Consider the following 12,040-nt stretch of genomic DNA (forward strand, 5'->3'; position numbering starts at 1 on the left):
GACCATCAGCACCAAAACCACAGGACTCTACTGCATTTGAAGGACTAACTTCATTAGCTCTCAGCCATAATAAGCTCTTATCTTCTATGTGAGCTAGCCCCTAGAGGATGATAAGACAAACTTGGCCATTTGCTACAGTAACAACTGGTCTGATAACTTTAACTGCATGATAAATTGAACTACACCTAAAATGTTGATCACAATATAGTAATTCAGAGAGTGTTTTACCTATTTGGGATAAAGTTCAAGGGAATTATTTCTCCTGTTTAACAGAACAGTAAAAACATATAGACATTTTACCCAATAGCTGCCCATTTCAAAGACAATGGTTGATTTGCTTACACTAGAACGAGATCTACGTCTGTGTGTTTGACTTACATATCCAAATGCTATAGAATTTGGTTTAGTTTATAAGTATGACCTGGATGCAACTAACTCTTAACTTTTACTAACTAAAAGATGTAGATTCAATTCTTCCCAGCTTGATGACCTTACGAGAAGACCCTGACAAGATCATGGATGAGCCCCCTGAAGACATTTGGACATTTAAAAGTATGCAAGTATTCTTAGAGTTAAATATTTAATCTCCTGGGCAGACTAGTTGAAATGCATTTATGATTTTTATTTGGTTCACATCACTGTGTGCTCAGTGCAGTGCAAACAGTAGAGGAAGGCATAACCTTTTCCTAAAACACAAAATATGTAAACTGGAGAAACATTATAAATCAGGCTAATGATGTCTGATTGGTGATCAGAAGTTCTGTTCACAATGTGGCCCAAAGCTTTTTTTAAAAATCTTGATTCTTTACAGAAAGGCCTTCTGGGGTGGGGGTGAGGTGTGAAGACAAAAGAAAACGCGGTTGCTGGTCATGTGAGATAGAGGAAACCATTCCAGATACTCTCGAAATCTCACGTATTCTCCCTATAAATCCCTCCTTCTCATCAGTCTGTCTCCTCTTCATCTAAATACTTACAAGGCCTCCATTGCTGTAATATTTCACAGTCTTCAATGTATCCTCACAAAACCTTGTGAGATAGGTTGGAGGTTTGTCTCTGTGTCAGAACAGGGATTTGAACCACTTCTGTCAAGTCTAGATGAGGCCCAAGTTATTGGACTATCTTTTCTCTCCCAGCTTTATATAAATATTCATCTTTTCCCTTTTCACAGACACTTTTCTCTCTACGCCAAACCTTTTCTATTTCCCCCTCCTTCATGCCTCTGAAACCAAACCTTCAGTCTTTCACACTTCCATTCTCACCTGCCTCCACCCAATTTCTCCAGTCCTTCTCAAATCCCAGTTTCTGCCCCCCTACATTCTCCAGTCTGCTCCCTTTTATTTTCCCCCACATGTTCTTCATACAAGCGAGCTGATTAGGAAATGATAAAATATTGAGAAGGGGGTGGAAATGAAAATGAATATTTTCTTTTCCTTTTTTTTTTTTTTTTACAGCAAACAGAAACAATATCAGCAAAATATCTGTCTTTGAAAACTTTTTTGGGGAGTGGATTTCCAGGTTTTCTTTCAGAAAACAGAAAATTGTTCCATGCATCCATCTCTCCCGTGGCTTTGCTAATGAGTTTAAGCAATTGCCACTCAAAGTGGTCTAGGAATTGATAGGTTTTACCATTTGTACTGTAGAATGACTGTTCCCCAAAGAGTTATGTTCATTATTTTCTGACCATTTTGGCACTAACTGTGCTGCAGTAGAAGGGTATGGCTAGACTACAAGTTTTTGTCGGAAAAACTCTCCGCATTTTGCATACCTTTTTCCGATTCTTTTGTCGGAAGAGGCTTTTTCAACATTTGGCCCGTGTAGACTGGGCCAAATGTCGGGAAAAAACCCTCTTTTAGAAGCCTCCTTCTTCTCTGTAGAATGAGGAATACAGGGGCTTCCGAAACAGCGTGTTTGTTCTTCCGCAAAAAAAAAGCAGAAGAGCAAATGGATTCCCTGGACACGGTGGAGTTTTTTGGGATACCCTGAAAAAACCCTGCAGTCCAGCTGTACCTAAAGGGTACATCAATGTGCAATAAGATAACAATATCTTTCCTGTCCCTTTATTGGTTTAGCGACAAGGATGCCTTCCTGGGCACAGACTATTGCACGGAAAGGAGATGAAATCCTCGCTACACAATTTCCCATGTGGCCAAAGACTGTTGGTCTGAAAGGATCTGGATTTCCAATTCTGCAATTGCCCTTGTGGTCACAGACAGATGCTTCAAAAGGACATGGCACTACAAGGCCACCTGCTACTACTGTGGAAAGATCTGATATTTTACCTAAAATCCAGCCATCTAGTGAGTTCAGAAAATGGTCTGCTGTAGTCAGATACCTGGGAACATTAGGGGTTCTCACTCACCCAGTAGACTATCCATTGCTTATACACCCTCAGGGAGGATTAAAGACCAAATCCCATTCAGGGGATCAGTTAGCTTGTCCTGCCTGCCTGTGTAGGGAGTGCATTGGAGCAGTGGCTGTGGAGTGACTCTTCAGACACGCTGTAGCCTGGAGAAATTATTTTTTCTTGGCCCGACTTCCTACCCTCTGCAGAGCCACTTGGGGGCTGTGTTCTGACAGGAGAATGTGGGCTTAACAGGATGGGGTAGGGAGGGAAAACCAAGAGTAGATCCAGCCCTGGATTTTCTATGGCCCAAGTCCATTGAAATGTTACACCCCAAGGAAAAGCATCAAACCTGGTTGCCAGCTTGAGAAAACAATCCATGAATCCAGAAGCCTGCTTCTGACATTTTCAGGGAACAGCCAGCTCAAGAAGTGTCAGGAGGTGCAAAGAACAATAAAAACTCTTCTTGAGACCCTCCGGACATTAAGCACCCCAGCCTCTATCCCAAAATCTGAGCATAAGTAGGAAGGGAAGTGTTTCAGGCTGATGGCACCTCAGAAGGCCAAATAAGAGCTGAAACAAAATACAGGACTATGTAGCGCTTTAAAGACTAACAAGACGGTTTATTAGATGATGAGCTTTCGTGGGCCAGACCCACTTCCTCAGATCAAATAGTGGAAGAAAATAGTCACAACCATATATACCAAAGGATACAATTAAAAAAAAAGTGAACACATATGAAAAGGACAAATCACATTTCAGAACAGAAGGGGGATGCGGAGGGTGGGGGGGAAGGTAAATGTCTGTGAGCTAATGATATTAGAGGTGGGGAAAGGTAAATGTCTGTGAGCTAATGGTATTAGAGGTGATAATTGGGGAAGCTATCTTTGTAATGGGTAAGGTAGTTGGTGTCTTTGTTGAGCCCAACACGTAGAGTGTCGAATCTTAGCATGAACAACAGTTCAGAGTATTCCCTTTCAAGTGCAGATTTTAAAGGCTTCTGAAGCAGGATGCAGGTAATTAAGTCGTTGAGACAGTGTCCTTTCTGGTTGAAATGGCAAGAAACTGTTTTTTCTTTGTGATCCTGTCTAATATCTGTTTTGTGGGCATTGATCCTTTGGCGAAGTGTCTGAGACGTTTGTCCAATGTACATAGCAGACGGACACTTTTTAATTGCATCCTTTGGTATATATGGTTGTGACTATTTTCTTCCACTATTTGGTCTAAGGAAGTGGGTCTGGCCCATGAAAGCTCATCATCTAATAAACCATCTTGTTAGTCTTTAAAGTGCTACATAGTCCTGTATTTTGTTTCAGCTACACCAGACTAACACGGCTACATTTCTATCAAATAAGAGCTGGTGTGTGATAGAAGGGCAGAGCTTGCTTGGACAGAGCTCAGAGCCCCCACAAGCATTGTCAGCATCCAGCACATGTAACTTCTTTGCATCCATGTATGTCAAAGCTGAAACATTTCAAGTCAGAAGAGGAAAGAGCCTATGATTTTCAAAAGTGACCTTTAATCATCTTCAAAAATACTTAAAGGTCTAGAAAACATGACCTATGAGGGAAGACTGAAAGAACTGGGCTTGTTTAGTTTAGAAAAGAGAAGACTGAGACATGATAACAGCTTTTAAGTTCCTAAAAGGGTGTTACAAGGAGGAGGGAGAAAATTATTCTCCTTAACCATTGCTGATAGGACAAGAAGCAGTGGACTTAAACTGCAGCAAGGGCGGTTTAGGTTGGACTTTAAGAAAACCTTCATAACTGTCAAGGTGGCGAAGCACTGAAATAAATTGCCTAGGGGGTTTGTGGAATCTCCATCATTGGAGATATTTAAGAGCAGGTTGGATAGACATCTGTCAGAGATGGTCTAGGTGGTACTTGGTCCTGCCATGAGGCCTCTCAGGGTCCCTTCCAGTTCTAGCATTCTATGATCTTTCGTGTACATGGTTCAATTTTGACAAAATTCTGGAGGAATTGGTACACTCGTGCATGCTTTCCTGCTAGTTATCCCCTCTTGGTCTTTGGCAGTTCACTGGGGATGTGAGTTTAATGGGGAACAGAGAGCCTGGAGGCTGCGGTACCTAAGCACTGTGACTCACAGCCCAAATGGGGGCCCAGGGCTTCCAAGGTGAATGGCGCTGGGCAGCCCACCATGCAGATCCCCTCCCAAACCATGGCTCCCGGGCTTCCAAGGTCCATGGTGGATGGTTCCTGGGGCCAGGACTCTATTCTCTTCCTCACAGAATTTCTAAAGTTTTGGTTTTATTCCAAATTGGAACAAAAACTAATTTTGAAATATGAAGCTCCTCCATGAAATGGCATGACCTTGCTCTGCGCATCTCTAGGCTCAGGTTGGACACCAAAAAAAATCACTAGATGTTTTTGAGAATCTAGGCCACAATTCTTTCCCACAGACATATATTATGTGACTTGAATTAGTTCAGAAGTCTGTCTGGACAATTTAATATATACCCTTTGTTGCAGCAGCAGGTACATCTTTGCCAGGGCCCCTCTAACTCCACTAAACAAAGGCAGGATTTGCCAAAGCATCTTCTTCTTCCTAGTGAGGAGATTTCATCATTGTGGGGGGGACAGACAAGTAACATTATTGGGACTGTCCTAAAGCAGCTAATTACCCTGGCAAGTGCTCCATGCTCTTGACTCTTTCTTCTGCCTTCATGGCTCCACCCACACCAGTCAGGTATCAATCCACCTTCTGCTGTTCTCACACCAAGGCCTGCTGCCACCATGCCTTGTGTGCCTGGAATACCTTCCCTGACATGCTCCTAGTCTTTATTCTTATTCTTGGGGAGTGTATTATAAATCTATGTCTACCCACACTTAATTCTTGACCTGCCAAGTCCTTTAACTTCGGACTGACAATGCGCACATTTAACTTCATCCTTCATCATCTCCCCATCTTCTATATGTTGTCTAGTTCAAGGGAGGGGCAGAGAGCCTGGCTCTTTATCTGCCTATAGTGCACAGAGGATGCCTTTGGCATCATACAGGTAAGAACCAACAATTACAATGATATTGAAATGTGCTTGGTTCTGTCCCCATAGCTGAAATGTATCCACTCTGGACACAGCCAGCTCCTCCTGAAGTAGACAAAGTACCTATCCAAACAGAGGCGGGTAAGTTTATTTCTTATGTACAGCAATGAGGTTATTTTGAGATAACTAGTAAAGAATTCTGGCTGATACATTTATGATAGAGGAATTAATTAATTTGTCTCTGTATGTGGGTACAAACTGTCACGGAAACCCAGACTCAGGGTTGGAAGGAGAGAAACACTTTTATTGAAACACAGCTGTGGGAAGTTTCAAAGGAAGACTTCAAAATCAAAATGTCTGCAGCAACCTTATATATCCAGGGTTACAACAAAATGGAATAGACAATATGTACGCTAGTAACAGCCTTATGATTGGCTTAATCTTCAGAGCTACTTCTATCTCAAGTATGCATAGATAAGCTTAGTTACATGAGTTTTAGCTCATCCTTCACAAGCAGCTACACTAGATCAGACCGGTTTCAGTCGGTTCACTATCTGTCACACAGTGCAGGGTCACATTCAGTCAGTTACATACAAGCATCTAGAACAGCATACATTTTCCTTCTCAAACATATCTTACCCTAGACCTTAGTCCGTCCTGTGCTTTTCAGCACATTGGACGACCCACATTCTCCATGCTTGCTTATCAGCTGCCATGTGACCCAAATTCTCCCATTTCAAATTATTTTTGCTATGTGTTTGATAATAATCAGACACTTCCAAGTCATTCTAGGTCTACCCCTCTTTCTTGTTGGATTTTCTGGCTTCCAACTAAGAGCCATACTAGGTAGACGGTTCTGATCCATGCTCTAGCCATTGATGTCTTCTCTAACAAATTATTTGGGATAGAAACCTCATTTTAGCCATTTTTCTGGCCTCATCATTCCTTTTTGTTTCCTCATAGCTTAGAGCTAATAATCTCCACAAGCACTTGTGATGAAATGCATCTAACTTCTGAGTATCTGTGTTGTTAAGTTGCTAGGCTTTACTGTTGGTTGCTATGGCTACAACAATGGCTGAGTAAATGCTTAGGGTACGTCTACATTGCGCACTCTTGCACAAGAAGATATGCAAATGAGGTGCAGTGATGAATATCGCTGCACCTCATTTGCATACCTAATGAGCCGCCATTTTTTCACAAGGGGCTTTTGCACAAGAAGGAGCCGTCTACACTGCTCTTGTGCAAGAGAGGGTTTTTGCACAAGAAGGAGCAGTATAGACTGCTCCTCGTGCAAAAGCCCCTTGTGCAAAAATAGCGGCTCATTAGGTATGCAAATGAGGTGCAACCATATTCATCACCATGCCTCATTTGCATATCTTCTTGCACAGTGTAGACATAGCCTTAGTTTTGTATCTAAGGATACGGTATAAAGTTTCCAAATGTTCCTAAGTTTACTGAAGGCTGCATTCACTTTGCTGATCCTTATTTTTATTTCTTCAGAGTATGTACCATCTTGGTTTATTGTGCTTCCAAGAGATTTGAATTAATCTACCCTCTCTACTGTCCATTGATTTGGATGTTTAAATCCACATTTCCAAGTACCAACTTGTTTTCTAAAAACTCTGGCATCTATAACAGATGTTTTCCATCTTTGATTGATACACATATTGTCTAGTTCATTCCATTTTTGATCATCTGGTGATACCCAGGTCTTTGCCTGAATGTTTTTGTGCTAAAAATTTGAATTGAAAACACTACACTTATTTTATAACAAAAATTATAGGTCTCCAGTACCATTACTTGACAATGTTCCAGGTGTGTGAGGGCCTATAACTGTTTCCCAGCCATTTCTATCCTTCCCAATCTGGGCATTGAAGTCCCCCAGAACAAGCACTAAGTCATGGCTTGGTGTTCCTTTCGCTACATTTCCTAGTTCTGAATAGAAGCTGTTTTTATCTTCTTCACCAGCATCATTTGTGGGTGCATATACTTGTACTACAGTACACTTTGTATGTCTGGATTTAAATCTCACTATGAGTATTCATGCTGGCTGCCTGGTCATTGGTGACTGTTTCACAGCTGTATTCATTATAATTCTGACTCCTAGCTCATGTTTACTTCCACCTGAATAATTGTTTTGGCCCCTGATATTAACAAGCCTTGATCTTTCTATTGAACCTCACACAGCCCTAGGATATCAAGTATATACTTATCCAATTCACTGGTTACTTGTGCTAACTTTCCAAATCAAAGTTCATATGATTTCTTGAATGTATTTCTGTGTGGTTCCTTGACCTTTTACTGAAACAGCCATATGTTGCTATTAAAATGCCAAGGCATGTGACATCTTTTTCTCTCCTTCCTTTATAACAGCCCTGCCTTCTTCATTGTTGTCCACCCCTGTAGACAAGCCTGAAGTGTTACCAAAACTTCATTCAGCTTCTAGTAAGTACTTGCTCTCTATGCAGCAAAAAATGAAGGTACTGACAACATACACTTGCTCAGATTTTCCCCTGTGAAAAGAACTGATGTGTTTTAAATATGTGATGCTATGTCATATTTTGATATTACATATATTTATGCATACCCACACTGATTTCATTTGTGGGTCATATAAGGCTAATATACTCAATATGATATTAATAATGCATTCGCCTATGTGGTACATGTGTTGGTTTTAACTTTGGAGAGAATCTGAAAACTCCCTCATCCAAAAGAGAATAGCATGCTTCCAATACTCTTATTGGTAAAACTCAATCCCTGTAGATACAAACACAGCTATAGGAAGAAAATCAAGACTGTTTAATAGTCCAGCAGACCCATATGCTCAGAATGAGGCCAACTTCTTTTTGTGATGTAAATGTTAGCATGTTAAAAATCTTAGGTTTTCACAAGATCTCAGCACATTAGGTTAGATTTGGAATGTAGCCCTGGCCAGAGATGTCACAAATGGGAGGTGAGTACTTTTAAACCCCTGGCTCTATTAAATATCCAGAGGGAACTCTTTTGAAAAATCTGGTCAAAACCATGGTTGCCAAACTTGTGAAAACCTGGCTCTGAGCTCGCTTGGAAATTAGCCCCAAGTTACTAGATCACAGCTGACAACTGAAAGGCATAGTAGCATAGAAGCATAGTTGGGCTAAATCTCCATAGCAAGGCAAATCGAAGCTTTCAATATGATTCTGGAAACAGAAGGAAACTTTTGTGCTCAACATGGATATCTCTATTGCTTATACTGTATGCTTACGATAGGAAAAGAACACAGAAGCTAAGGTGACGTAGAATCCTGTGGCACCTTATAGACTAACAGATTTATTGGAGCATAAGGTTTAATGGGCAAAGACCCACTTCGTCAGATGCATGCATCTGATGAAGTGGGTCTTTGCCCACGAAAGCTTATGCTCCGATAAATCTGTTAGTCTATAAGGTGCCACAGGACTATTCGTCGCTTTTGCAGATTCAGACTAACACAGCTACCCCTCTGATACGGAAGCTAAGGGAAACCAAACCTTAATCATGGTTTCCCCAGCAGCAGTCAGTTTCTGGCAAAACTCACAGGGTTACTGAGATTTGGGCTGGAAAAGGATTCAAGCATGTAGATATACCTTATCTTGAGCCCGGGGGATACCTCTTTTTGGTAGAAGAGAGGAATTTGGTGGTTTGTGGGGGGATTGTTTAATCTTGATTTTCACTTTATATTTACACCTTCATAGTGGTCTCCTGGATAGGAATGTGAATATCTCATTTTCAGAATATATCTTGATTTATGCTAAGAATTTTCAGCGCCAGATAGGACACTACATTTAATGGGAATTTGGCATCCAAGTTGTATAGGCAGCTTTGAAACACTGAACTTTAATCTCACTTTATTCAACTCAGCTATGCTAGCTTTTGAAAGCCACCACTGAACTCAGTTCTCGAATGCTATTTGCTTTTATACTGTGACTTTCAATATACATCTCAGAGTGCCTTTGCAAAGGTGTCACTTCAGCCACCTGTCGGGCAGGACAGGCAGGCTGTTTGACAGTGCACAGCAGCAATGCTCCACAATACAGCAGGACAGCCTGTGAAAAAAGAAAAGGGTGATTGATTGGAAGGGCGGAAGGAATTCAGTTCAGCGGCATGCCGATTCCCTAGTTGGAATCTAGTCGGGACCCCAAGGGTTTATCCAGAAAGAGCCACGGGATATGTGTTGACCATGAACATTCAAGATCCTGATTCAACTGTTGCTAGTATCTTTGGGTAGACAGGAATGCAGAGAAAAGAATGCGACCTACTGAATCATCAGACCATGTATTGCAGCACTTTGGTAGTCTTCTGGCCAACTGCTGACCTGTCCCTGTTTAGCATGGTGTGATATAACCTGGTCCTGGCACAAGCTGGAATGGCTGCCAATGCTTTGCTGGTGCTTCATAGATTTTGAATGTTTTTTCCCTTCTCCCATTGGAAATTTCCTGCCGAGCTTCAGTCCAGAAAGGTTACTTCTCTTGTCCTTTTTCATACTCAGTCTCATTTCTGAGAATAGCCCATGCTGACTGTCCTAGACCTTCTCTCAGGCAGGCAACACATCTCTTAGTCTAAAGACTCCCACCCAAAGTGCACATCCACCTCTCCTCCTCACATGTATGCCCCCATCTACTTTCAGTCTGCCTACCTATCTCTGCTTTTTCTCTATGCCCACTGTAGCTGCCACTCCACTCTCTAGCTCCCTATCAGCCATTCTCCCCTTGGCCTCCAGCCTCCTACTTCTTGTTGTGACCTACCCTGTCATGCTAGTCATCTTTAACCTGTGCTCACTCAGGGTATGTCTACACTACCCTCCTAGTTCGAACTAGGAGGGTAATGTATGCATACCGCACTTGCTAATGAAGCCCGGGATTTGAATTTCCCGGGCTTCATTAGCATAAGCGGGGAGCCGCCATTTTTAAATCCCCGCTGCTTCGAACCCCGTGTAGCGCGGCTACACGGGGCTCGAACTAGGTAGTTCGGACTAGGGTGCCTATTCCGAACTACCGGTACACCTCGTTTCACGAGGAGTACCGGTAGTTCGGAATAGGACCCTAGTCCGAACTACCTAGTTCGAGCCCCGTGTAGCCGCGCTACACGGGGTTCGAAGCAGCGGGGATTTAAAAATGGCGGCTCCCCGCTTATGCTAATGAAGCCCGGGAAATTCAAATCCCGGGCTTCATTAGCAAGTGCGGTATGCATACATTACCCCGCTAGTTCGAACTAGCGGGGTAGTGTAGACATACCCTCACAGACAACCCCCTCTTGTCCCTCTCACTTGCTATAGATTCCTGCTCCATTTCTGAGTTGCCATTGTCAAAAGTCAGGAATGATGGACTGCGTGCACATTCCTTCCTCCTGCCCCCACGTTAACATGTGCACTGTTCTTCCATGGCTTGAAATTCACTCATCATGTCTGCTAATATGAGCTGTCTGGGATGACACAATACAAATGGATTCCATGTCTTTCATGCTTTTAAAGCACTCAGGGTATGTCTACACTACGGACGTTAGTTCGAACTAACTTTCATAGGCGCTACACTAGCGCTCCGCTAGTTCGAATTTAATTCGAACTAGCGGAGCGCTTAGTTCGAACTAGGTAAACCTCATTCCACGAAGATTAAGCCTAGTTCGAACTTACTAGTTCGAATTAAGGGCTGTGTAGACCCTTAATTCGAACTAGTGGGAGGCTAGCCCTCCCCAGGTTTCCCTGGTGGCCACTCTGGCCAACACCAGGGAAACTTGTCTGCCCCCCTCCCGGCCCCGGAGCCCTTAAAGGGCCATGGGCTGGCTACGGTGCAAGCCTGCCAGCACCCAGCCAGCAGACCCTGCACCTGGCACGGCACAGAGCCACCCACCCGATGCCCCCCAGCCCTCCCCCTCTTCCCGGGACCAGGCTGGCGGCTCCTGGGAGCTTGCCCGGGACCGCAAGAGGCGGGCACCCGCCTGGGCTAGTGCGGACATTGTGGACCTCGTCCACAATCTCCGCACTAGGCACAGGAAAGTGGTCGGCTAGGGCAGGAGAGCTGCCAGCCTGGCCACCCAGGAGCAGGTGTGCAAGAGAATCAAGGGGGTCCACTGAGACCCCCAACCCTGAGCCCTGAGCTTACAATGGCCGTACTGGGTCAGACCAAAGGTCCATCTAGCCCAGTAGCCTGTCTTCCAACAGCGGCCAACCCGAGGGACCCTGGAGGGGATGGACGGAAGACAGTGACCAAGCCATTTGTCTCGTGCCATCCCTCTCCAGCCTTCCACAAACTTTGGGCAGGGACACCACTCCTACCCCCTGGCTAATACCACTCCATGGTCCCAGCCTCCATGACTTGATCTTACTTCCCTTTAAACTCTGTTCTAGTTCTAGCCTTCACAGCCTCCTGCAGCAAGGAGTTCCACAGGTTGACTCTTTGCTTTGTGAAGAAGAACTTTCTGTTACTAGTTTGAAGCCTGCTACCCATTCCTTTCCTTTGGTGTCCTTCTTTATGGGAACTAATGAAGAACTTTTCTGTATGCACCCTCTCCACCCCACTCATGCTTTTAGAAACCTCTATCCTGTCCCCCCTCCGTCTCCTCTTTTCTAAGCTGAAAAGTCCCAGTCTCTTTAGCCTCTCTTCATATGGGACCTGTTCCCAACCCCTCATCATTGTAGTTGCCCTCCCCTCTCCCACCCTCTCTCTTCCCCTCTCCCACCTCCT

The 12,040-nt window shown here is 43.6% G+C and overlaps 1 protein-coding gene across 9 annotated transcripts in view; it reads left to right on the forward strand.

Annotated features, from left to right (window-relative positions):
- The window catches only part of LOC102460920 (otoconin-90-like), a 102,890-nt gene that overhangs the window by 23,707 nt on the left and 67,143 nt on the right, over positions 1-12,040 (forward strand). For 8 of the 9 annotated variants that reach the window (XM_075920125.1, XM_075920129.1, XM_075920124.1 and 5 more), the window contains 4 exons: positions 460-552; positions 2,070-2,297; positions 5,412-5,483; positions 7,716-7,787. In XM_075920125.1, the coding sequence (XP_075776240.1) occupies positions 460-552; positions 2,070-2,297; positions 5,412-5,483; positions 7,716-7,787 (465 nt within the window). The remainder of the gene's footprint in view (positions 1-459; positions 553-2,069; positions 2,298-5,411; positions 5,484-7,715; positions 7,788-12,040) is intronic. The other variant, XM_075920128.1, reaches the window with a different exon arrangement.

The sequence above is a fragment of the Pelodiscus sinensis genome, chromosome 2, assembly GCF_049634645.1.
Source record: "Pelodiscus sinensis isolate JC-2024 chromosome 2, ASM4963464v1, whole genome shotgun sequence".
NCBI classification, from domain to species: domain Eukaryota; kingdom Metazoa; phylum Chordata; order Testudines; family Trionychidae; genus Pelodiscus; species Pelodiscus sinensis.